General features: G+C 37.0%; 1 protein-coding gene across 16 annotated transcripts in view; it reads right to left on the bottom strand.

Moving 5' to 3' along the window:
- The window catches only part of GLCCI1 (glucocorticoid induced 1), a 131,165-nt gene that overhangs the window by 14,484 nt on the left and 91,609 nt on the right, over positions 1–25,072 (bottom strand). For 5 of the 16 annotated variants that reach the window (XM_045387600.2, XM_045387598.2, XM_074035448.1 and 2 more), the window contains 3 exons: positions 20,768–20,881; positions 14,061–14,213; positions 3,084–3,294 (listed from right to left, as the gene is read on the bottom strand). In XM_045387600.2, the coding sequence (XP_045243535.2) occupies positions 3,084–3,294; positions 14,061–14,213; positions 20,768–20,881 (478 nt within the window). Of the gene's footprint in view, positions 1–3,083; positions 3,295–14,060; positions 14,214–20,767; positions 20,885–25,072 lie in introns of all 16 variants that reach the window. The other 11 variants (XM_045387599.2, XM_045387597.2, XM_074035447.1 and 8 more) reach the window with 3 other exon arrangements.

Consider the following 25,072-nt stretch of genomic DNA (forward strand, 5'->3'; position numbering starts at 1 on the left):
ACTTCCTACTAGACTATAAATTCCTTAAAGACAGATACCACATCTTAATCATCTCTATTTCTCCACTCTCTAGTACAGTATCTGACATACAATAAATGCTCAACAAGTATTCCTTAAATAAACTAGAAGTATAACCTCAGTTGAAATACATAAATCTCAACTCCCAATTCTAAAATACCTATGTGTGCATACTTACATATATAAAAGGGATAGGTGCTATTTTCATTTTCTCTTTATAGTGTTTGATTTGTTTGAGAACTAGAAACCTTGTATTGCATAACAGAGGGCTACACAGTATTCCAGGGAGTAGTAACATCACCTTGATCTTAATCACAAAATAATGCCTCTCAGCTAAATATGGTAGATATTATGAAACTGATGTCATAGGGCTTTAATTCTCAAACTGAGGTGATCTTGTAGAAAACAGAGAAATGTCTTAAATAATTATGAAACCCATTCTATATTTATAAGTTCTAAAGAGATTTTTAAAAGATCACTATTAAGCAACATTCATCACCACTAATTGTTTGCCATGTGCCAAAAAGTTGTGCTACGCATTTTGCTATATCTCATGTAACCCCAATAATGATATGAGGTAGGTATTATTACCCTATTTTACTAAGAAATATTTTTTAACTATTAGGAAAAAACCTTAGCTTTAGAGATGATCTGAACCAATGTTCTCATTTTACATATTAAACAAACAAAAAAAAGTATAAAGAAGTTAGTGTTATGCAGGCTTATATCTGGTATGTAAGAACAAAAGGACATAGAGGAAAATATACCAACAAAGGCAAACTTAGGAAAAGGTCTAACCTGTCTAAGAAATGGTCAGAATTAATATTATTAGATAACTGACACAAACTAGGCCAGAGAAGGTGATTTTGACTAAGCTGTGGAAGTTAAACAATTGATATTTTTTCCTGAAACGATTAGGGAAACTAACAGGTGATAATAAAGGTGATTATTTTTATAGCAGCAGCTACTATTCATTAAATCCTTGAGAATTAATGCAGGTTTTATGTCCAAACCTTCACAGGATTTTCAAATGCATTCCTATGGTCCCAAAGCCAGTGCTACTCTTAACTTCTATGTTATAACATCTCCTGCAAAAGACCCTGGCAGGAGAATGACATGATTATACCTTCTCATAATAAAATAGATTATATATCTTTAGGAAAAAGAGCTATTATATATTAAATAACACACACTGTTTGAAACTTATGATGTAAGTGAAGACCTGTGAGCTACAGAAACCACTATTCACTGGGAGGCCCTGAAGGCAATCTCACAACTCACAACTAGTTAACCAAAATGGAACTCATCTACCATCTTCTCAATACCATTTTCTTTTTGGTTCAGCATCTCTCAATTATCCACAGTATTAAAGAAAACAGAACTCCAGAATTAATTGTCTAGCTGTACTACCACCATTATTTCTACTTTTCATTTTTACCCCAGGTACAAGTGTTAAGTAGCAAAAGTGGCCAACCTGAACTGTACTTATCCTTTCTACTGGCATAACAAAGAATATGAGTTTGGAATCAAGACAGACTGGTTTCTCCATTTACCACCTACACAACTTAAATCAAGTTACTATTATCATTTCCATTTACCTTCAAAACAAACATTCCTACTGGAAGCAAGATGTTTTATTGTGAAACATCCACATTAAAAGGTTGTGAGGAAGTGATTAAAGGTGTTTATTCTCACAGGATGCTTCAGTGAAATGAAAGTTTCCTAGTCTGACATTTTAAGACATGGAGGCTTCCCACGTGAAGCCAAGAGATATCTGGTACTATATTCAATATATCCTTAATGAAGGAAGGGGGTCCACAAGGCCTTCAATAATGAAAGAGTCAACAAGAAAGGGGAGAACTGTTAAGATCTACCCACATATAAAAGCAGAGGACAAAAATCCAAAGTAGCTTCCACTTAACATCTAAGAAGAGTTACATATAATAAGTAAAAGACGTTAGACACAAAGAATATATACCTCATTATTCAATTTGTATGAAGTCTAGTAACAAGGGAAACTAAATTATAGTGATGGAAGTCAGCAAAGTGGTTACTTTCAAGTGGAGAGAGGAAGGATGCTATTGGGGAAGAGGCGCAAGGAGCCTTGTGGGATAATAAAAATCTTCTATATCTATACGTGACCTAGGTAGTGGTTTCATGAGCACACACATGTAAAAATTCATTTGGCTGAGCACTTATGATCTAGGCATTTTACATACAACAACGTATCAATCATAGGGGATGGGGTCAATTCAGAACAAGGACCGTAAAACTCCTAAGATTTTATAACCATATAACTTTGTATAGTTTTACATTTTTGTTGCCACTGACCTATTTCTCTATGGTGACAAGCAGTAAATTTGTTATAAACATAAGTTCAGTGTTTCTTTGCAAGTAGGTAGGAAGGTAGAAGCTGGGCAGTCTACATGGCCTTCTGTAGCTAGGTCTTAGGGGGCTAGAAACAGAAAGAACCCAGGGAGTGTTGGCAGACAAGTGGTGGTAGACACAATGATAGAAGAACATGGAGAGATAGTTGGGCTTGATAGGAAATAAGAATCCCAGAGGGTCTCAACAGTTAATAATTTATCTACATACTATAATATAATCCCTGATGTCCTGTAGGTACTCACTGAGCTTTATAAACTTGGTTAAAAATACACTCTTTTCCAACAGAATTTTTAGAAATGATTTCCTCGCAAATCAATCTGATTATAAAATCTAACTTTAAGCTTGAGAAACATAAACTTTACCATAACCATCATCCGCTCTGGACAATACCAAGGAAAAGACCTATGTATTATATGAAGTTGTACACACTCCATTTTATGGCTTTCATTAGCTGTTAGAACCATGCGCTGTGCTTCTCTGACACATTTATGGAAGATGTTTGTTAGAGTCACAAAGAAGGGGGTATGTGAAACCAATGAACAAACAAACCTAGATTAACCAATCTTTAACAATGTCACCACTCAACAAAAGAAAAAAAAAGGATGTAATGGTCTAAGACAAGGTATAATGAGCAAGGCCCCATAACAAACCCTCTAAGTGGACGATTCCATTCTTACCTTTATCACGATCATAGAGCAAATCTTCTGTTGAGCAAGGGCTACCATCCTGGGATTCCGGGGGACAAAAAGGGGAGACACAGGGTGAATGACTGCTGCAGCTACTGCTGCGCTCCTGGACAGAAGGAGTCTGAGTGTCAATGCTGCGAGTACTACTGCTCCGGTAATGAGCAGGGAGTGGAGCTCTTCGACCATCTGGTATGTCCAACGGCTGTAAGAGGAATACCATTAAACATCCAAATGCTGGTGCATACATTCATCTACATAGAAAGCGCATAGTATTTCCTTTGATTTCCTATTCCACCACTACTGACCCAATTTATTCTTCAAAGGCTAAAGACCAAGCTTGTATCTTAAGCTAATTTCTATATATGTTACCTTTATTGAACTAAACATTTCTTTTCAAACAAACTGTTGGCCTTAAAAATTCCATAGCTCACTGTATGTACCTGTAGGTCAGCACATTCCACAAAACTCTTCAAGGACAGCAGGAGTCCTGTGCCTGGTACTACTCCTGGCACATGGCAGATATTCAGTAAACATTTGCTGAATGAATTAACAAAGCTAAAAAAAAAATCACTTTGACTTGCTTGTAAGAAAAAGTGAAATCTCATATTCACAGGTACAGATTTTTCTGTTTGTTCTTCCTTCCTATTTTAATTTTTTAGAGGCCATGAACAGAACCATAGTTTCTGTTTCCTTTGCAAATGATCCAAAATTTCTAATAAAGAGGTTTATTCTATTAGTAATCAATAGAGGTTATTAATGTAACTCAGAAGAATTTTAATATTAGAAGAATTTGGGTATCAAATTCTACTAATTTGGTATCCAACTAAGTAGGACTACTCGTAATTTTCCTTAGTTTGAATACCTTGTTCTCAGTAGCAGAAAGAGAAAAAAGGAAACCATCATCATAGAGCCATATATTTTGGACCTGAGGGTACCTCAGAGCTCACTGGTCCATTGTTTTGTTTTCACAAATGAGGAACCTATAGTTCAGTGACACAGCTAATTAAGTGGCATCAGAGATGCTGCTGCAGTGGACTCTTTCTACCTAACTACTCTGCTTCTGTAAAAATACATCTTACGCCATATTCTTCATTTGTGTGCTAACAAAGTGAGGTTAACAAGTAAAATTCTCTATATTAAGTTACTATATAATTGAAAATATTTGCTGTTATTAAACACACAGGATTGCAATGCTAGGGAAAAGACCCAATATGCTGTTAATTTATTTATAACTTATTTTCACTATTTATTGTGTCTACTGCTCTTACTCTGATCATTGTCATTTCAGAGATTTTAGAAACACTGTCGAGAGGGGAAATGAAGGAAGGTAAAATCAGGTGAGATTCAAAATGTATCAATATTTTCTATACCAAACAAGTGAAGGCTGAAATCCGAAACTTTGCAAATGAGAACTTCATTTAGAGTTCTGCCCCTGCTGCCCCTGGACTGGAGAAGAAACAAAGAGGCTGAGGGCTTTACTTGCACTACTAGCATGACATACTCACCATACAGAGAGGAGCCCATCTCCTCCCTGTGAGCCCTCGGCACCCCACCTTTCATCTGGTGGGGCTCCTGGCTCAGGCCAGCAGCACAGCTGCCCCACCCCCTGCCTGAACATCCTGGTAGCAGCGGATCTGTGTTTCTGAAGTGGAGGTCCCAGACGCAACCAGAAGACCCTTTGCCATTACCACTGCAGTGGTACTCCCCTTGCTACCCTCAGACTAGGAAAGGAGCAAAGACCCTGAGTGCTTTAACCACACCTCCAGCAAGCTGCCACTGCCCTAAGAAGAGGTCAGTCTGTCTCCCCCAGGATCCCCCCAGCTTGAGCCCACAATGCAGTTGTCCTACTCCAAGCCAATCACACTGACTGGCAGCAGTTCTGCATTTCTCTGGGGTGGACCCCAGAGACGAGTGAAAGGCCCTCTGCCATAGCCACTGCCAAGTTCCCTTCCCGTGCTGCCTCCAAGCTCGGAGAGAACATAAAGCCTTAGCTCACCCCAGGGCTGAAGCCTGGGAGTGCCAAGCCAAGATCTGCAGCCAGCACTTGAGTGGGAGAGGAGCCCACACTTTCAGAGCACTGAGAGGGAGCACAGTTGCAATCATGAGGAAATACAGAAGAGCCACGTGGCTGAGCAAGAGCTTACCTACTGGCCATTACGCTTAAGGGCCATCAAACTTCAATCACAGTGCAAACTTCAATACAAAAAATACTTTGCTAATAAACCCTCCTGTGAAACTAAAGACAATAACTCAGCTACAAATAAAAACCTTGTACAATGCCTCAGACTCTAAAAACATCCAGAAAAGTCAACCAACTGTACAAATTATGCCACGGTTGAAGGAACACCAGCCCACACAGGTGAGAAAGAACCAGTGCAAGAACTCTGGCAACTCAGAAAGCCACAGTGTCTTCTTTCCTCCCAATGACCACATTAGTTCCCCAACAAAGGTTCTTAAACAGGTTGGAATGGCTGAAATGACAGAAAGATAGAATTCAGAATATAGAAATGAAGGTCATCAAGATTCAGAAGAAAGCCAAAACACAATCCAAGGAATCTAATGATTACCATAAAATAATACAGGAGCTGTTTGATGAAATGGCCATTATAAGAAGGAACCAAACTGATCAGAGAGTTGAAAAACACACTACAAGACTTTCATAATGCAATCCCAAATATTAATAGCAGAATAGACCAAGCTGAGGAAAGAATCTCAGAGCTTAAAGACTGATTCTCTGAACTAAGTCAGATGAAATTTTTTTTCCTTTTTTTTTTTTTTGAGATGGAGTTTTGCTCTTGTTGCCAGGCTGGAGTGCAATGGCACAATTTTGGCTCGCTGCAACCTCCATCTCCTGGGTTCAAGAGATTCTCCTCCCTCAGCCTCCTGAGTAGCTGGGATTATAGGTGCCCACCACCATGCCCGGCTAATGTTTTGTAATTTTGGCACAGATGGGGTTTCACCATGTTGGTCAGCCTGGTCTTGAACTTCTGACCTCAGGAGATCCACCTGCCTTGGCATCCCAAAGTGCTGGGATCACAGGCATAAGCTACCATGCCTGGCCAAAAAAATTTTTTTTAATGAATAACAGAGAATGAACAAAGCCTCTGAGAAATATTGTACTATGTAAAGAGACTAAATCCACGATGCACTGGCATCCCTAAAAGCGATGAGGAGAAAGCAAGCAACTTAGAAACCATATTTCAGGATATTGTCCATAAAAACGTCCCCAACCTCACTAAAGAGGCCAACATTCAAATTCAGGAAATGCAAAGAACCCCTGCAAATACTACACAAGAAGACCATTCCCAAGACACATAATCATCAGATTCTCCAAGGTTGGAATGAAAGAAAAAATGTTAAAGGCAGCTAGAGAGAATAGGCAGGTCACCTACAAAGGGAACCCCATGAGGCCAACAGCAGACCTTTCAGCCAAAATCTTGCATGCCAAAAAGATTGGGAGCCTATATTCAGCATTATTAAAGAAAAAATTTCCAAGCGAGAAGTGCATATGCAGTCAAACTAAGCACATAAGCAAAGGACAAATAAGATCCTTTTCAGACAAGCAAATGGTAAGAGAATTCATTACTACCAGACCTGCTTTAAAAGAGATCCTGAAAGGAGTGCTAAATCTGGAAAAGAAAGAACATTATCAGCCACTACAAAAACACAATTAAGTACACAGAACAGTGACACTATAAAGCAACTACACAATTAAGTCTGCATAATAACCAGCTCACAACACAATGAAGGATCAAATCTGTACATATCAATATTAACCTTGAATGTAAATGGATTGAATGTCCCAATTAAAAGGCACAAACTGGCAAGCTGCATAAAGAAGCAAGACTAAAAGGTAGGCGTCTTCAAGAGACCAGGCTCACATGCAAAGACACCCATGGGGTCAAAATAAAGGGATGGAGAAAAATCTACCAACCAAATGGAAAACTGAAAAAAGCAAGGTTGCTATTCTAACTTCAGACAAAACAGAATTTATACCAACAAATATCAAAAAAGACAAAGAAGGGCAGTATATAATGGTAAAGGGTTCAATTCAACAGGAAGACCTAACTATCCTAAATATACAGGCACCCAACACAGGAGCATCCAGATTCATAAACCAAGTTCTTACAGACCTACAAAGAGACTTAGATGTCCACAAAATAATAGTGGGAAACTTCAACACCCCACTGCCAGTATTAGCCAGATTGCTGAGGTAGAAAATTAAGAGATATTTAGGACCTGAACTCAACACTTGACCAAATGAATTGAATAGACATCTACAGAACTCTTCAACCCAAAACAATAGAATATACATTCTTCTCATTACCACATGGCACATAGTATAAAAACAACCACACCAATGGACATAAAACAATCCTCCACAAATTAAAAAAAACTGAAATCATGCCAACCTCACTTCTGGACCACAGTACAATAAAAACTGAAATCAATACTAAGAAAATTGCTGAAAACCATATAATCACATGGAAATTAAACAATCTGCTTCTGAATGGCATTTGGGTAAACCATGAAATTAAGGCAGAAATCAAGAAAGTCTTTGAAACTATGGGAACAAAGATACAACATACTAGATTCTATGGGACACAGCTAAAGCAGTGTTAAGAGGGAAATTTACAGCTCTCAAAGTCCACATAAAAAAAAAATCAGATCTCAGATAACAACTTAACATCACATCTAGAGGAACTAGAGAAACAAAAGCAAACCAACTCCAAAGCTAGCAGAACACAAGAAATAACAAAAATCAGAGCTGACCTGAAAGAAACTGAGATGCAAAAAATCATAAAAAAGATTAATGAATCCCTGAGTTAATTCTTTGAAAGAATAAGTGAGAGAGACTGCTAGCTAGACTAATAAAGAAAAAAAGATCCAAATAAACAAAATCAGAAATGACAAAGGGGACAGTACCATTGACTCCACAGAAATATAAAAAACCCTCAGAGACTACCATGAACACCTCTATGCATACAAGCTGGAAAACACAGAAAAAACAGGTAAATTCCTGGAAACATACAAACTCCCAAGACTGAACCAGGAAGAGAGAATCCCTGAACAGAACAATAATGAGTTCTGAAATTGAGTCAGTAATAAAAAGCCTACCAACCAGAAAGAGCTCTGAACCACATGGATCCACAGCCAAATTCTACCAGATGTATAAAGAAGAGCTAGTACCATTCCTACTGAAACTATTCAAAAAACTTGAGGGGGAGGGACTTCTCCTTAACTAATTCTATAAGGACAACATCATCCTGATACCAAATTTGGCAGAGACACAACAATGACAACAAAAACTTCAGGTGAATATCCTTGATAAAAACAGATGAAAAAATCCTCAACAAAATACTAGTAAACCAAATCCAGCAGCAGATCAAAAAGTGAATCCACCACGACCAAGCAGACTTTACCCCTGGGATGCAATGTTGGTTCAACATATGCATATCAATAAATGTGATTCATCAAATAGAACTAAAAACGGAAACCACATAATTATCTTAATAGATGCAGAAATGGCTTTCAATAAAATCCAACATCCCTTCATGTTAAAAACCTCCAACAAACTAGGCACTGAAGGAACATACTTCAAGATAATAAGAACCATCTAAGAAAAACCCACAGCCAATGTCACACCGAATGGGCAAAAGCTGGAAGCATTCCCTTGAAAACTGTAATGAAACAAGAATGCCCTCTCTCACCACTCCTGTTCAACATAGTACTGGAAGTCCTGGCCGGAGGAATCAGGCAAGAGAAAGAAATAAAAGCCAAACAGGAAGAGTAAAGGCACACGATCCCTGGTTGCAGACAATATGATTCTATACTTAGAAAATCCCATAATCTCTGCCCAAAAGCTCCTTGATCCAATAAACAACTTCAGCAAAGTATTTATTAAGAAACAAAACATACAAAAATCAGTAGCATTTCTACATACTAACAATATCAAAGCTGAGAGCCAAATGAAGAACACAATCTCATTCACAATAGCCATAAAAAGAATAAACTACCTAGGAATACAGCTATCTAGGGAAGGGAAAAATCTCTAGAATGAGAATTACAAACCACTGCTCAATGAAATTAGAAATGACAATATCAGATGGAAAAACATTCCATGCTCATGAATAGGAAGTATAAATATTGTTAAAATGGCCATATTAGCGCGGTGGCTCATGCTCGTAATCCTAGCATTTTGGGGGGCTGATGTGGGCAGATCACGCAGTCAGGAGATCGAGGCCATCCTGGTCAACACAATGAAACCCCGTCTCTACTAAAATATAAAATAATAATAATTATCTGGGCATGGTGGCACACGCTTACAGTCCCAGCTGCTCAGGAGGCTGAGGCAGGGGAATTGTTGGAACCTGGGAGTTGGAGGTTGCAGTGAGCCAAGATCATGCCACTGCACTTCAGCCTGGAGACCGAGCAGCAAGACTGTCTCCAAAAAAAAAAAACAAAAAAAAAAAACCCAAAAAGCCATACTGTCCAAAGCAATTTCCAGATTCAATGCTGTTCCCATCAAATTTCCAATGATGTTCCTCACAGAATTAGAAAAATCTATTTTAAAATTCATATAGAACCAAAAAGGAGCTTGAATAGCCAAAGTAGTCCTAGGCAAGAAGAACACAGCTGCAGGCATCACATGACCTGACTTCATACTATACTACAAGGATATAGTAACCAAAACATGGTACTGGTACAAAAGCAGACATATAGACCAATGGAACAGAAGAGAGAGCCCAGAAATAATACTGCACACCTATAACCATCTGTTCTTTGACAAAGTTGAGAAAAATAAGCAAGGGGAAAGGACTCCCTATTCAATAAATGGTGCTGGGATAATTGGCTAGCCATATGCAGAAGACTGAAACTGGGTACCTTCCTTACACCATATACAAAAATCAACTCAAGATGGATCAAAGATTTAAATATAAAACCTGAAACCATAAAAACACTGGAAGATAACCTAGGAATTACCATTCTGGACACAGGACCTGGCAAAGATTTCTTAAGAAAGATGCCAAAAGCAACTGCAACCAAACCAAAAATTGACAAATGGGACCTAATTAAACTAAAGAGCTTCTGCACAACAAGAGTTTTCAACAACAGAGTACACAGGCAACCTACATAATGGGAGAAAATGTTTGCAAACTATGCATCTGACAAAGGTCTAATATCCAGAATCTAAGAAATGAAAACAAATGAACAGCAAAAAACAATCCCATTAAAAAGTGGGCAAATGGTCAGGTGTGATGGCTCATGCCTGTAATTATAATCCCAGCACTTTGGGAGGCCAAGGCAAGAGGATTCTTGAGCTCTGGAGTTTGAGGCAAGCCTGGACAAATTAGCAAGACCTTGCCTGTACTAAAAAAAAAAAAAAAAAAAAAAAAATCAGCTGGTTGTGATGGGACGTGCCTGTAGTCCTAGCTATTCAGGAGGCTGAGGTGGAAGTATCATTTGGGCCTGAGGGATTGAGGCCACAATAAGTCATGATTGTGCCACTATACTCCAGCCTGGGCAATGGAGCAAGACCCTGTCTCAAAAAAAAAAAAAGAAAAAGAAAAAAATGGTGGGCAAATCACATGGACAGACACTTTTCAAAAGGATATACACATGGCCAACAAGCATATGAAAAAATGCTCCACATGACTAATTATTACAAAATTGCAAGTCAAAACCATAATGAGATACCATCTCACATCAGTTAGAATGGCTATTATTAAAGAGTCAAAAAACAGGCTGGGTGCGGTGGCTCACGCCTGTAATCCCAGCACGTTGGGAGGCCAAGGCAGGCAGATTGCCTGAGCTCAGGAGTTCGAGACCATTCTGGGCAACATGGTGAAACCCTGTCTCCACTAAAAAAAAAAAAAAAAAAAAATTAGTCAGGCGTGGCAGCATGCACCTGCAGTCCCAGCCATTTGGGAGGCTGAGGCAGGAGAATCGCTTGAACCCAGGAGGCAGAAGTTGCAGTGAGTCAAGACTGCGCCATTGCATGCCAACCTGGGCAACACAGCGAGACTCGGTCACCAAAAAAACCAAAACTAAACAAAAAAGCCAAAAAAACAGATGTTGGCAAGTTTGTGGAGAAAAGGGAACGCTTACACACCGCTGGTGGGAATGCAAATAAGTTTAGCCACTGTGGAAAGCACTGTGGTGATTTCTCAAAGAACTCAAAGCAGAATTACCATTCAACTTAGCAATCCCATTATTGAGTATATACCCAAAGAAATATAAATTGCTCTACCATAAAGACACAAGAATGCACATGTTCATCACAGCACTGTTTACAATAACAAACATACAGAATCAACCTAAATGCCCATCAGTGGTAGACTGGATAAAGAAAATGTGGTACATATATACTATGAAATGCTATGCAGCCATAAAAAGAATAAGATCATGTCCTTTGCAGCAACATGGATGGTGCTAAAGGCCATTATCCTAAGTAAACTAACACAGGAACAGAAAACCAAATACTATACATATTCTTACTTACAAATGTGAACTAAACATTGAGTACATATAGATACAAAGAAGGGAACAACAGATATCAGGGCCTACTTGAGGCTAGAGGATGGGAGTGGGGTGAGGATTGAAAAACTACCTCATCAGGTAGTATGCTTATTACCCGGGTGGTGAAATAATCTGTGCACCAAATTCCCATGACATACAATTTACCTATATTACAAACCTGCACATGTACGTTTGAACCTAAAAAGTTGAAAACTTCATTTGTCTACAGTATGCTGCTAAACAAAAACTATACCAACTTCATACAACAATAACTATTTTACTCTAAAGATAATTTTTAATTATTTACATACCAGTTCATTTTATAAACAAAAAAATGTGAACAAGATGTCTGGTTAACTATGTTGGAATACTGACATAGTTAACCAGACAATTTTCCTTTTTTGGCTACTGGCCAGTTCATGGTGATATTTTGATTAATTAAAACTTTGAGGTACACTTAATCATAAATCTAAAACTTTTAAAAATTATAAGTTTGTAGGTTATCCCAGAATAATTCTGATATGGCTACAATTGAAGTATGGCTTATTTAAAAGCAGAAGTACTTTACCAAGTTTTTTATTTTAGTACAGTTTTGCTTTTTAAGGATGTTTTTAAGGAATCAGCAAATATGTGAATTATCTCATCCTCTAAAAATTAGACCAAAAGTTTACATCCTTACATTACTGTTCTTAAACTTTACTTAATGTGTAAAGAAAACAGTTTAATGGGCTGGGCACAGTGGCTCATGCCTGTAATCCAAGGACTTTGGGAGGCCAAGGTGGGCGGATCATTTGAGGTGAGGAGTTCGAGACCAGCCTGGCTAACATGGTAAAACCCTGTCTCTACTAAAAATACAAAAATTAGCTGGGCATGGTGGTGTGCGCCTGTAATCCCAGCTATTCAGGAGGCTGAGGTGGGAGAATCACTTGAACCTGGGAGGCAGAGGTTGCAGTGAGCCGAGATTGTGCCACTGCACTCCAGTCTGGGCAACAGAATGAGACCCTGTCTCAAAAACAAAAAACAAAAAACAAGAGTTCAATGGTAAACAGGGATGCCATGATGTCCGAAGAATTCCTTGATGTTGTAATATATATAAAATTATAAACTTAACATGAAATTTTGAAGGAGAGTAAAACAGTATAACCTTTTGGGAGGGTAATTCTGGCAATATTCAAGATTTTAAATGTATAAATGCTACAACCTAGCAATTTCACTGCCAATTTTAAAATAGGGAAAAAGATCTAAAAAAAACATTTCTCCAATGAGAATATACAAATGACCACTAAAGGCCGGGTGCTGTGGCTCATGCCTGTAATCCTAGCACTTTGGGAGGCCGAGGCGGGTGGATGATGAGGTCAGGAGATCCAGACCATCCTGGCTAACATGGTGAAACCCCGTCTCTACTAAAAATACAAAAAAATTAGCTGGGCTTGGTGGCGGGCGCCTGTAGTCCCAGCTACTCGGGAAGCTGAGGCAGGAGAATGGTGGGAACCCGGGAGGCGGAGCTTGCGGTGGGCTGAGATCATGCCACTGCACTCCAGCCTGGGGGAAAGAGAGAGACTCCATCTCAAAACAAAACAAAACAAAACAAAAAAACCACTAGCACATGAAAAGATGCTTAACATCTTCAGCCACTAGGAAATGCAAATTAATACCACAATGATGTATCACTTCACATCCACTAATATTGCTATAATTAAAAAAGGACAGATAATCACAAGTGTTGGTGAGGATGCAGAGAAATTGGAATTCTTATACATTGGTAGGAATGGACAATAATGAAGACACTTTGGAAAAGAGTCTGGTAGTTCCTCAAAAGGTTAAACAGAGTCACCATATCAGCAATTCCAACCCTAGGTATATACCCAAGAGAAATGCAAACAGTATATTCACACAAAAACTTGTATACAAATGTTTATAGAAGCATTATTCACAATAGCCAAAAAGTAAAACAATCCAAATTTCCATTAACTGATAACTGAATAAATAAAATCCATATAACTGATTAATATTTGGCCATAAAAAGAAAGTCACCGATAACAGGCTAAACATGGGTGAACCTTAAAAACACTACACTAAGTTAAAAAAAAAATTCAGTTACAAAAGGCCACGTTGTATGATTCCATTGATATGAAGTGTCTAGAATCACCACCAAAAAATCCGTAAGCAGATTAGTGGCTGCCTAGGGCCAAGAGTATTACAGGGAAATGAGAGTCCACTGTGAAAGGATAAAATGTTTCTTTTTGGGATGATGAAAATGCTGTAAAATTGATTGTGGTGATGGTTGTATAACTCTGAATCTCTTAAAAACCACTGAATTGTACACTAAATGAGTAAACTGGATGGCATGTGAATTGTATCTTAGTAAAGCCGTTACTAAAAAAGTACTTTTCAGACAGGTCGTTATATCAAAGAAAAAAAGGATTCAAATATCCCACGTAACCTTACCTTGGATACTTCTTCCTTCCCATTATTTTCTTTAATGAATACCTTTTCTAATTCAGGGCTTATTCCTTCTACATTGCAGGGCACACGTGAAACAGATGATTTTGGCACTGATATATTTGACAGTGGCATAGGAACTGACCTTGATCCAGTAGCCTATGAGATAAGATAAAGGTGGCATCAAATTATTTATGGTCAAAGCAATTAAGAACTAAGGAGTATGGTAAATATTAAAATTGAAACTCAATGAACAGAGTTATTTCTGACCTTCCAAATACAATAAAAATTCAGGTACACATAGAGAAATTTAGGTTCTGTACTAAGAAAGTAAAATGAAAATTACATAGTCAAAATAATCATTTCAAATCCCTTTATGTAAGTATAAAGGCATAGCTGTATAATGTATATAATTGTTCAGTAGAATGGCAGAATCTTCTGCATTATTTACATTGTTTTCCTTTTTCTATTTCACGGGAACAGCATAGTTGAAGTCACGTAACTTAAATATATCACGTAAGTCCACTGCATAGCTCTGTATGAGTATGTTTAAAAGATGTTTGTTTTCTGTATAGTGACAATTACCTTCTAGTATCTTCCATTTCCATCTAAGAAAATCTGTTGGATTATTAAGTCATGTGGCAACAGTATTATGCTAAGCTTAACAACTCACTTAACAATTTAAAGGCTGTTTTCAAAAGTCCTTGGCAGGAGTTCTCGAAAATTAACTACCACTAATAGTTGTTAAGTAAAAAGTGTAAGACAAGACTTTTGATGCTTAAGGATTTATACAACAGGAAAGAATAAGAAAAATAAAGATTAATAAGGTAAAAATTAAAACAACAAATGACCTCTATCTTACACTGAATCAAGTTGACATACATGATCTGTGATAAGGTAGACTGCTAATCATGGGTTAGCACACTAATAATATTTCCCATACAATGGTGTATTCTTGCCAACTGTGAGTTGCTGCTCATCAATGTCTTTTGTCTCTTGTTGATGCATGAACTTTTTTCATATTGAAGTTTTCACTCTTTTTCATATATTACTATCAAGTATTTTTTCAAATACTGTTGACTCTTGAACAACATGGGTTTGACCTGTGCGGGCCGACTTACATACAGATTTTCTTCCACCTCTGCCACCCCGAGACAGCAAGACCAACCTCTCCTCTTTTTTCTCCTCCTCAGCCTACTCAACATGAAGACAATGGGGAGGAAGACCTTTATGATGATTCATTTCCACTTAATGAACACTGAACATATTTTTTCTTTCTTATGATTTTATTAATGATCATTTCTTTTCCCTAGCTTACTTTATTAAAGAATATAGTATATAATACATGAAACATACAAAATATGTTAAGTGACTATTTTATGTTATCAGTAAGGCTTCTGTGCAGCAGTAGGCTGTTAGTAGGTTAAGGTTTTGGGAACCCAAAAGTTACAAACAAATTTTCAACTGCATGAAGGTCGATGCCCCAATCCCCATTGTTGTTGAAGGGTTAACTGTATTTTATCAAATAGGTAATCAACTTTAATCAAATATTTTTCTTTCTGGATTTTTATGGTTTTTCATATTTAAATACTTAACCTATCATGATTTATTTTTGTGTATGGTGTAAAGTCTTAGTATTCTTTTCCCCACACAGTAATCCAACTGCCCCGACATTTCTTTATGGATTCTGTATTTGATTTCCTGGAGCTACTATCTGATAATCCCTAGACAGAGTGCCACTTAATTGCTATAATTTTATATTATATTTTCATATCTTGTAGGAAAAGTCCTTTCAAATTTTCTTTTCTATTAATGGGCACTGGTTTTTCATTGACCTTTGAAGACAACTTTTCAAGTAATAAAAACAATTCATTTAAAATTTGCACTGGAACTCAAAACAATTTCAGGTAAATTGCTATTTGAAAAATACTGAATCTTCCCATCTATTAATGTGTTAAGACTTCTATTTCATGTTCTCAAAGATGTATGGTTTACATATTTCTTGTAAGTTTGATTCCAGGTATTTTATATTTTTATCATATTTTCAAACATGTTATTACTAATACAAGAGAAAACTGAATTTGTGTTATGTTTATATTTTATCTAGTCATCTAGTTTCAGTTTTCCCCTTTTCATTATGGAAAATTCCAATCACAAACATAATTCAATAGAGAAACAAAATAAACCCCCTGGTACACATAATCCAACCTCAAAAATTATCAACATTTACCAATTTGTTTCACGTGAACAACCTTTTTGGTTTTTAGAATACTTTAAAGTACATTCCAGACTTCATATTCCACCTACAAATATTTCAGTATGTATAGCAAAGGATAATAATTTTTAAGAATAATCACATGGCAAAAATTCAATGTAAAATTGAACAATTGTGTAAGTCTTCTTTGTTAAGTCAATGAGTCAACTGATCTACTGTAAGTGCATTGGTATCCTAGAGAAAAACTGCTTGAAACACAAACAATATGTTAATTCTATCAGATTAAGAAGAAAAAGGAAGGCATAAAAGAATTTTCACTTCAAATGTCTCAGGCTTGCCAGTTTGTTTTACAGCTTTAATGAGTTATAATCGGCATACAATAAAATTCTCCCATTTTAAGTATGCAATTTGTTGAGCTTTGTTAGTCTAGTCACATTTAGAACCTTCTATCATCCAAAAAGTTTCCCTAGGGCCTCTCTGTGGTCAATCCACATCCCTAAAACTTTGTTTTGATAATGTTGCCTTTTTGAGAATTTAACATAACAAATCATACAGTATGTAGCCTTTTGCTCCTGATTTCTTTCACTTAGCATGATGTTTTTGAGAATCAGTCATGTTATTCCATATATCAGTAGTTCCTTCCATTCTACTGCCTAACAGTATTGCATGGATGCAGGGTTTATGAAGTGTTTATCCACTCATGACTTGATATTTGTCTATTTCCATTTTTTTTCTTTTTTTTTTTTTATTATACTTTAAGTTCTAGGGTACATGTGCACAACATGCAGGTTTGTTATATATGTATACATGTGCCATGTTGGTGTGCTGCACCCATTAACTCGTCATTTACATTAGGTATATTTCCTAATGCTATCCCTCCCCGCTTCCCCCTCCCCACAATAGGACCCGGTGTGTGATGATCCCCTTCCTGCGTCCAAGTGATCTCATTGTTCAGTTCCCACCTATGAGTGAGAACATGCGGTGTTTGGTTTTCTGTTCTTGCGATAGTTTGCTGAGAATGATGGTTTCCAGCTGCATCCATGTCCCTACAAAGGACACAAACTCATCCTTTTTTATAGCTGCATAGTATTCTGTGGTGTATATGTGCCACATTTTCTTAATCCAGTCTGTCACTGATGGACATCTGGGTTGATCCCAAGTCTTTGCTATTGTGCAACAGTGCCGCAATAAACATACACGTACATGTGTCTTTATAGCAGCATGACTTATAATCCTTTGGGTATATCCCCGGTAATGGGATGGCTGGGTCAAACGGTATTTCTAGTTCTAGATCCTTGAGGAATAGCCACAGTGTGTTCCACAATGGTTGAACTAGCTTACAGTCCCACCAACAGTGTAACAGTGTTCCTATTTCTCCACATCCTCTCCAGCACCTGTTGTTTCCTGATTTTTTAATGATTGCCATTCTAACTGGTGTGAGATGGTATCTCATTGTGGTTTTGATTTGCATTTCTCTGATGGCCAGTGATGATGAGCATTTTTTCATGTGTCTGTTGGCCGTATAAATGTCTTCTTTTGAGAAGTGTCTGTTCATATCCTTTGCCCAGTTTTTGATGGGGTTGTTTGCTTTTTTCTTGTAAATTTGATTGAGTTCTTTATAGGTTCTGGATATTAGCCCTTTGTCAGATGAATAGATTGCAAAAATTTTCTCCCAGGTTTACTGTTCACTCTGATAGCAGTTTCTTTTGCTGCACAGAAGCTGTTTAGTTTAATTAGATCCCATTTGTCAATTTGGCTTTTGTTGCTGTTGCTTTTGGTGTTTTAGACACGAAGTCCTTGCCCATGCCTACATCTTGAATGGTATTACCTAGGTTTTCTTCTAGGGTTTTTATGGTTTTAGTTCTAACATTTAAGTCTCTAATCCATCTTGAATTAATTTTCGTATAAGGAGTAAGGAAAGGATCCAGTTTCAGCTTTCTACTTATGGCTAGCCAATTTTCCCAGCACCATTTATTAAACAGGGAATCCTTTCCTCATTTCTTGTTTTTGTCAGGTTTGTCAAAGATCAGATGGCTGTAGATTGCTCTGTTCTGTTCCATTGGTCTATATCTCTGTTTTGGTACCAGTACCATGCTGTTTTGGTTACTGTAGCCTTGTAGTACAGTTTGAAGTCAGGTAGCATGATGCCTCCAGCTTTGTTCTTTTGGCTTAGGATTTTGGCAATGCGGGGTCTTTTTTGGTTCCATATGAACTTTAAAGCACTTTTTTCCAATTCTGTGAAGAAAGTCATTGGTAGCTTAATGGGGATGGCACTGATTCTATACATTACCTTGGGCAGTATGGCCATTTTCACAATATTGATTTTTCCTATCCATGAGCATGGTATGTTCTTCCATTTGTTTGTGTCCTCTTTTATTTCACTGAGCAGTGGTTTGTAGTTCTCCTTGAAGAGGTCCTTTACATCTCTTGTAAGTTGGATTCCCAGGTATTTTATTCTCTTTGAAGCTATTGTGAATGGGAGTTCATTCATGATTTGGCTCTCTGTTTGTCTGTTACTGGTGTATCAGAATGCTTGTGATTTTTGCACATTGATTTTGTATCCTGAGACTTTGCTAAAGTTGCTTACCAGCTTAAGGAGATTTTGGGCTGAGACAATGGGGTTTTCTAAATATACAATCATGTCATCTGCAAACAAGGACAATTTGACTTCTTCTTTTCCTAACTGAATACCCTTGATTTCTTTCTCTTGCCTGATTGCCCTAGCCAGAACTTCCAATGCTATGTTGAACAGGAGTGGTGAGAGAGCCATTTTTTTTAGTATTATGAATAATGCCTCTGAGAAGATTCATGTACAAGTCTTTGTGTGGACATATGCTTTTATTTCTCATGGATTGATACCAAAGGGTGAAAATTCTAGGTTGAATGGTCAGCATAGGTTTAACTTCTTAAGAAAATGACAAAATGTTTGCCAAAGTAGCTGTACCTTTTTGTGTTCCCACCAGCAATGTATGGCTGTTCTGGTTGTTCCACATCCTCATCAACACTTGGTATTGTCAGTATTTTTCATTTTAGCTATCCTATCATTTGTTTTAATAGTCTAGTTAATTCACTTTGATTTTCTAAATATATAATATCCTATGTTAGTAGTAATAATTCTTTTTCTTACTGCCCTGTTCTAGAACCTCTAAACCACTAGAAAATAATATCAATAATTACAGACATCCTTGACTTGATTTTTTAACAATTACGCTACTAATATTTTATTGTTAGGATCTTACTATATTTGCAGTTAGTCACATTAGGAAATATCCTATTTTTAGTAAGAGAGTTTTTTTTAAAATCACATGATACTAAGTTTTTATCAAGTGTAATTCAGCATCTAAAAAATCAAATGTTTTTTCTACTTTGGTTTCCTGATGCAATGAACTAAATTAATACATTTACTAATGTTGAATCATCCTTATCTTTGTGAAACAAACTCTAATCGGAGTTTGTTTTGATATACGGCGTGGGTTTCTTCTGTTACATGACTATTTGGTTCCATGGGATATGTTAGTAATTATTTCTAGGGGAAAATAAAAACGTTAATCCTCAATTTCTTCATATGTAAAATAGGGATAAAATACATAGAGATACAGAGAAAGATGGGTAAAGGAACTGTTAGGAAGATTGAATGAGATAATGCCCATAGCTGCTCAATAAGTGAAGGAAGTAAAGGTTTCAATCCAGGTCAGTATCATCCTTGAGACCACTATCCTCTGTTTTATCTGTTATTAAGAGAAGGCTATCCATTGAGATGGACTCTCGCTCTGTCAGCCAGGCTGGAATGCAGTTGCATGATCTCGGCTCACTGCAACCTCCACCTCTCGGGTTCAAGTGAGTCTCCTGCCTCAGCCTCCTGAGTGGCTGGGATTACAGGAACCCACCACCAGTCTGGTTAATTTTTTTGTATTTTTAGTAGATATGGTGTTTCATTATGTTGGCCAGGCTGGTTTCAAACTCCTGAGCTCAAGTGATCCGCCTGCCTTGGCCTCCTAATGTGCTAGGATTATAGGCGTGAGCCACCATGCCCGGCTGCTTTTTTTTTTTTTTTTTTTTTGAGACAGAGTCTCACTGCTGCCCAGGCTGGAGTACAGTGGCATGATCTTGGCTCACTGCAAGCTCCGCCTCCCGGGTTCACGCCATTCTGCTGCCTCAGCCTCCCAAGTAGCTGGGACTACAGGTGCTTGCCACCACGGCTAACTTGTGTTTGTATTTTTTTAGTAGAGACAGGGTTTCACCATGTTAGCCAGGATGGTCTCGATCTCCTGACCTCATGATCCACCCGCCTTGGCCTCCCAAAGTGCTGGAATTATAGGCGTGAGCCACCAAGTCCGGCCGCCTGACTGCTTTTTAACAATCTTTTTATAACAATTTAACAAACTAGTAATTTAGTAAAGCTAAAGATTTATGGTTTTTTAATGCTGAAATGATGAATTCTCCTCCTTAAAGAACAAAAAGTAATTATTCAAACCTGGACAAGAAGAAGTTAGCCTACCTGAGTATGACTGATCGTTATATGGTTGCCATGAAGAGGTGACTGGCGATCTTTCTCCTTACTGTGACGACTACTCTGTTTACTGCGTTGTAGCTGCTGTCTCAGTTTGGCAATCTGCTTTGGGGGCAGGGAAGGAGAAGCAAGAAGAGAATAAAAGTGAATACCAAATTTTTATATTTATTTCTTCAGTTTTGGGGTATTGATTAAAAAAATTTCAAGTTTCTAAGAAGAGACAGTATTTCACCACAATAATTTACCCTTGAAAGTTTTTAGGATTAAGATTATTAAAAATGAGAAATAAATATATACTACAAATGCTTCACTTTTACAAATTTTAATAGTGTTATTGGTAAATACACTAACTACATTTACCCAGATTATTTCAGATTTTACCTTTGTAACACCAGAAATATCTTCCTATTTGAAAACCTTTTATAAGATGAAAAATAGTATTTCAAATGCCTACTGATTAAAATTAAACCTGAATTCTAAACATAGGCACATTAGTTTCTAAGTTCCTGTCTTACATAAACAAAATGGATCTGGTTTATCAATTACTAAACACTTTAAAATTGTAAATCCCATGATGTTGTGGAGAATCAAAGCTATTTAGTATTAGTAAATTATTAATATATTACTATATATATTGCTCTTCAATCACAAAACCTATAAAAACAAATATAATTTAGGGTATATTCTCCTAAAAGGAAGGTTCACACTTCTCTGGTTTCACAGAAAAGTCATTACTATAATATGACCTGGAATTCATTAAACTACTTACATATTTTAGGTGATGTAAAAAAATTTCTGAGTATTTTAAAGGAAACCATTAACAATTTGGGGGAAGTCATTTAATATTGGTATTATTTTCCTTGTAGAAAAGATGATGTTAATCAATTAATAATTATTCCCTGAACATCTACGATGAGCCCAGAGAGATACAACAAAGATACAATGTATTACAAAATTATCTAAATATTTACCTTGAATAACCATGGCAATATAAAGCACAATAGAAAATTACTATTAAAGCCTATAAATGCTCAAGGGTAAAAGTATATAGGTTGCTGAGAAAACTAATGTTTACCTGTGGTTAACAGTAGAAGAGAAAACAATATAGAAGAAAATGAAGCACTCAAACAAGGAAGAATTTATATCCTTTCTTTTATGCTGAGATCTTTACATCCCTTTAAGTGTTTTAAAGCTCTATGTAGCTTATGGATCTCTCATAAAATGTGCTTGCAAAAGATGTACAAATAAGATTATGTTAATATTTGTGTTCCTTCCTCTCTGTTGAACTGAAATAATTTTCTTGCAGAGAACATTAATTTTCATAAGAAAATGATCAAAATTTGTAGGTAATTAATATAAATCAAGACCGATAATTCTCTATGATAAAAAAGAAATAGGATTTCAAATTGTACAATTCATTTAATTAGGACAGAGGTATAAAAGCAAACCCAGAAAAGCTTATATGAAAGAGCTCAGAATGCCTAGAGATTAATAATATAATTTGTACTTGCTCATTTAAAAAATATTTAAAAACCTTAAAATTGATAAATATTAGTCAAGGCTTCTGAGATGTCAAAATAAGCCAGAAAAGTTTTGTTCTAAGCCGACTTAACAAACCCTTGAAGATGAAAAGCCTACATCATGCTACAAACCTTACTTCACTTAGATTACCAACCTAAATAATACAATCCTATAGCTTTTCACAGGTACTGTGAATTCCAAAGACAGACCTTCTTTGGGATATAACATAGTTATGCTCGTGTTTACAATTCAGTGGGAATTAGGATAAAAGTCCATCTTCCTAAATATATATTATATACTTGGCATATTTCAAATTCTAGTCAAGAAGTATGTGAGAAGCCTTCTTTCAACTTGAAACAGGTCCCAATTACACTAGCTCCAACATTTTAAAAAGTTAGGGAATAAGTCAGCTGGGTGCAGTGGCTCACACCTGTAATCCCAGCACTCTGAGAGGCTAAGGTGGGTGGATCAGGAGTTCAAGACCAGCCTGGCCAACATGGTGAAATCCTGTCTCTGCTAAAAAAAAATACAAAAATTAGCCAGACGTGGTGGTGTGGGCCTGTAATCCCAGCTACTTGGGAGACTGAAGCAAAAGAATTGCTTGAACCTGGGAGGGGGAGGTTGCAGTGAGCCAAGATCCCACCACTGCACTCCAACCTGGCCAACAGTGCGAGACTCTCTCAAAAAAAAAAAAAAAACCATGAAAAAGTTAGGAAACACGTGATCCTGGGTCACAAGGAATAAATAATAACTATATAGAGAGAAATTAGCATAGTCACAAAGAAAAGATTAAAGCATTTATGAAATTAAATGAAGAAAAACCAGAAACTGGCCTTACTTAACATCTGAGAACCAGAAACACATTTTTTGAAAACTTAGTAACATCAGCTCTGTTTACTTGCTATTTTTGTCCTGTTTATTTCCCCCACTACTGTTACCATTTTAAAAAATAAATAAAAAATGCAAAACCAAAACCCTCATCCTCAAAAGACTGGTTGAGCACTTTTGCCTCAAGGACTGAAGAAGACAGAAATCTTTCTCAGAAAGAATTATATTCCACCATAGAGCAGGGAAATGGGAAATCTTAACTTAAAAGGATTAAGTGATGGCAGTGAGAAAGGAAGCAGGATTTGGGGGCTTTGGGAAGAGAAGAAAAAAAGAAGGGAGCTAGCCTAAAACCAGGAAAAATGTTATAGGTTATCACTAGCAAGAGACCTGGTGTCCTCAGTTCATCCTTCTTATCCACAGGTGCCACTGCACCATGATAACAGCACAACCATCATAGGTAGCTGGAAAGAGAAGTAATCCTTATTTCTAGTGTTAGGACAATGTGGGAAGTACGCCACTGCTACCCTAAGACAGACCACTAAACAATATTTGCTATAGAAAGACCACCCATTACATACAGTGGTTAAGGTCTCTCTATCGCACTACTATAGGTTGGTTTATAAACCAAGATTCCACAGAACAGTGTTTCAGTGAGAAAAATACATCCTGGGTGTGAGACATCTAACTGATAACCAAACTTTTAAGACATAACCAACTCAAAACTAGGAAATTAATCTTGGAAGTTAGCTCCCCACAACTTAAGAACAACCTTTTGAAAAGAGAAAATCCAATACATAAACTATAATAATTTGTATTCAATAGTTAGAAACTCTGAATATTTAAAGATAACCTGCCCTAGGGTGCCATCTTTGGTTTGCGGTTTGAGTGTTAAGCAAGCATTAAGGCACCAGACTGAGGGGTAAATTCAGGCCAGACCAAGCTCTACTCAGCAAGCTGTAGCCTTAGCAGAATACTCAGGCTACCTGAGAGAAGACTTTTCCTTCACTAAAAGACACTGCCCTTTAAAAAAAAAAAATCTTATGCTAGTGGGGCTGCATCTACTTAGAGGGAGTGTTTTTATCTAATTCACACAAAGGTGACCTATAGGGTAGCACCTGTCCAGAACATGGTGACTAAAGCTAAAATCCTATTTAACAGGAACCAAAAGTAATAACTAAAATTCTTTTCATCTTTGAAAACGAAGGCAGAGAGACCATTAGAATAAAAAGGCAGACCATGTACTGGGAAAAGATATTTACAACACATATATCCAATGAAGAATTCATATCCTTAATATGTAAAGAACACCTACAAAGCAATAAGAAAAAGTCTAAGAGTAGGCAAAAGACTTGAACAGGTACTTAGCCAAAGAGAATATCCAAATGGTCAGTATGCATAAAAAAGGTGCTCAACATCATTCTAATGACGGAAATATAAATTAACACCCATCATAATGTCGAAACTTAAAAGATGACAAAACCAAAAAATGACAAAGACATCAAACAACTGGAACTCTCCTTCCATTGCTGGCGGTGAAGGGTGTTCTTTTATTTTAACATAGTAGCCTTGACCACAGAAGATTTTCTGGGGAAGTGCTTGTATCCTCAATACTAGGTCACTCAAGGTAATAGCTCAAGAGCAGAAAGCAGAGACTTGACTCAAATTAGGCAAAAATTCTTAGTTCAGTTACCTGGATGGAGAAATGAATGACATGTCCAAGGCTGTAATTAGGTTCTAAGGTTCTTAGTAGGAAACAGTACTAACAGAAGAGAGAATCATGCTGATTACTGAAGAGGGCTGGGGAGCTATGCTTCCTGCCTTGCATGGCAAAGAGGAATGAGCTATCAGAAAATAGAAGACCTCTGCAAACATACAACTATGATGTCTATTCTGTTAATGACATTTCTAACAATTAACAGACATTAGAACACACCCTCTTCATGT

Source organism: Macaca fascicularis, chromosome 3 (genome assembly GCF_037993035.2).
Source record: "Macaca fascicularis isolate 582-1 chromosome 3, T2T-MFA8v1.1".
NCBI classification, from domain to species: Eukaryota; Metazoa; Chordata; class Mammalia; order Primates; family Cercopithecidae; genus Macaca; species Macaca fascicularis.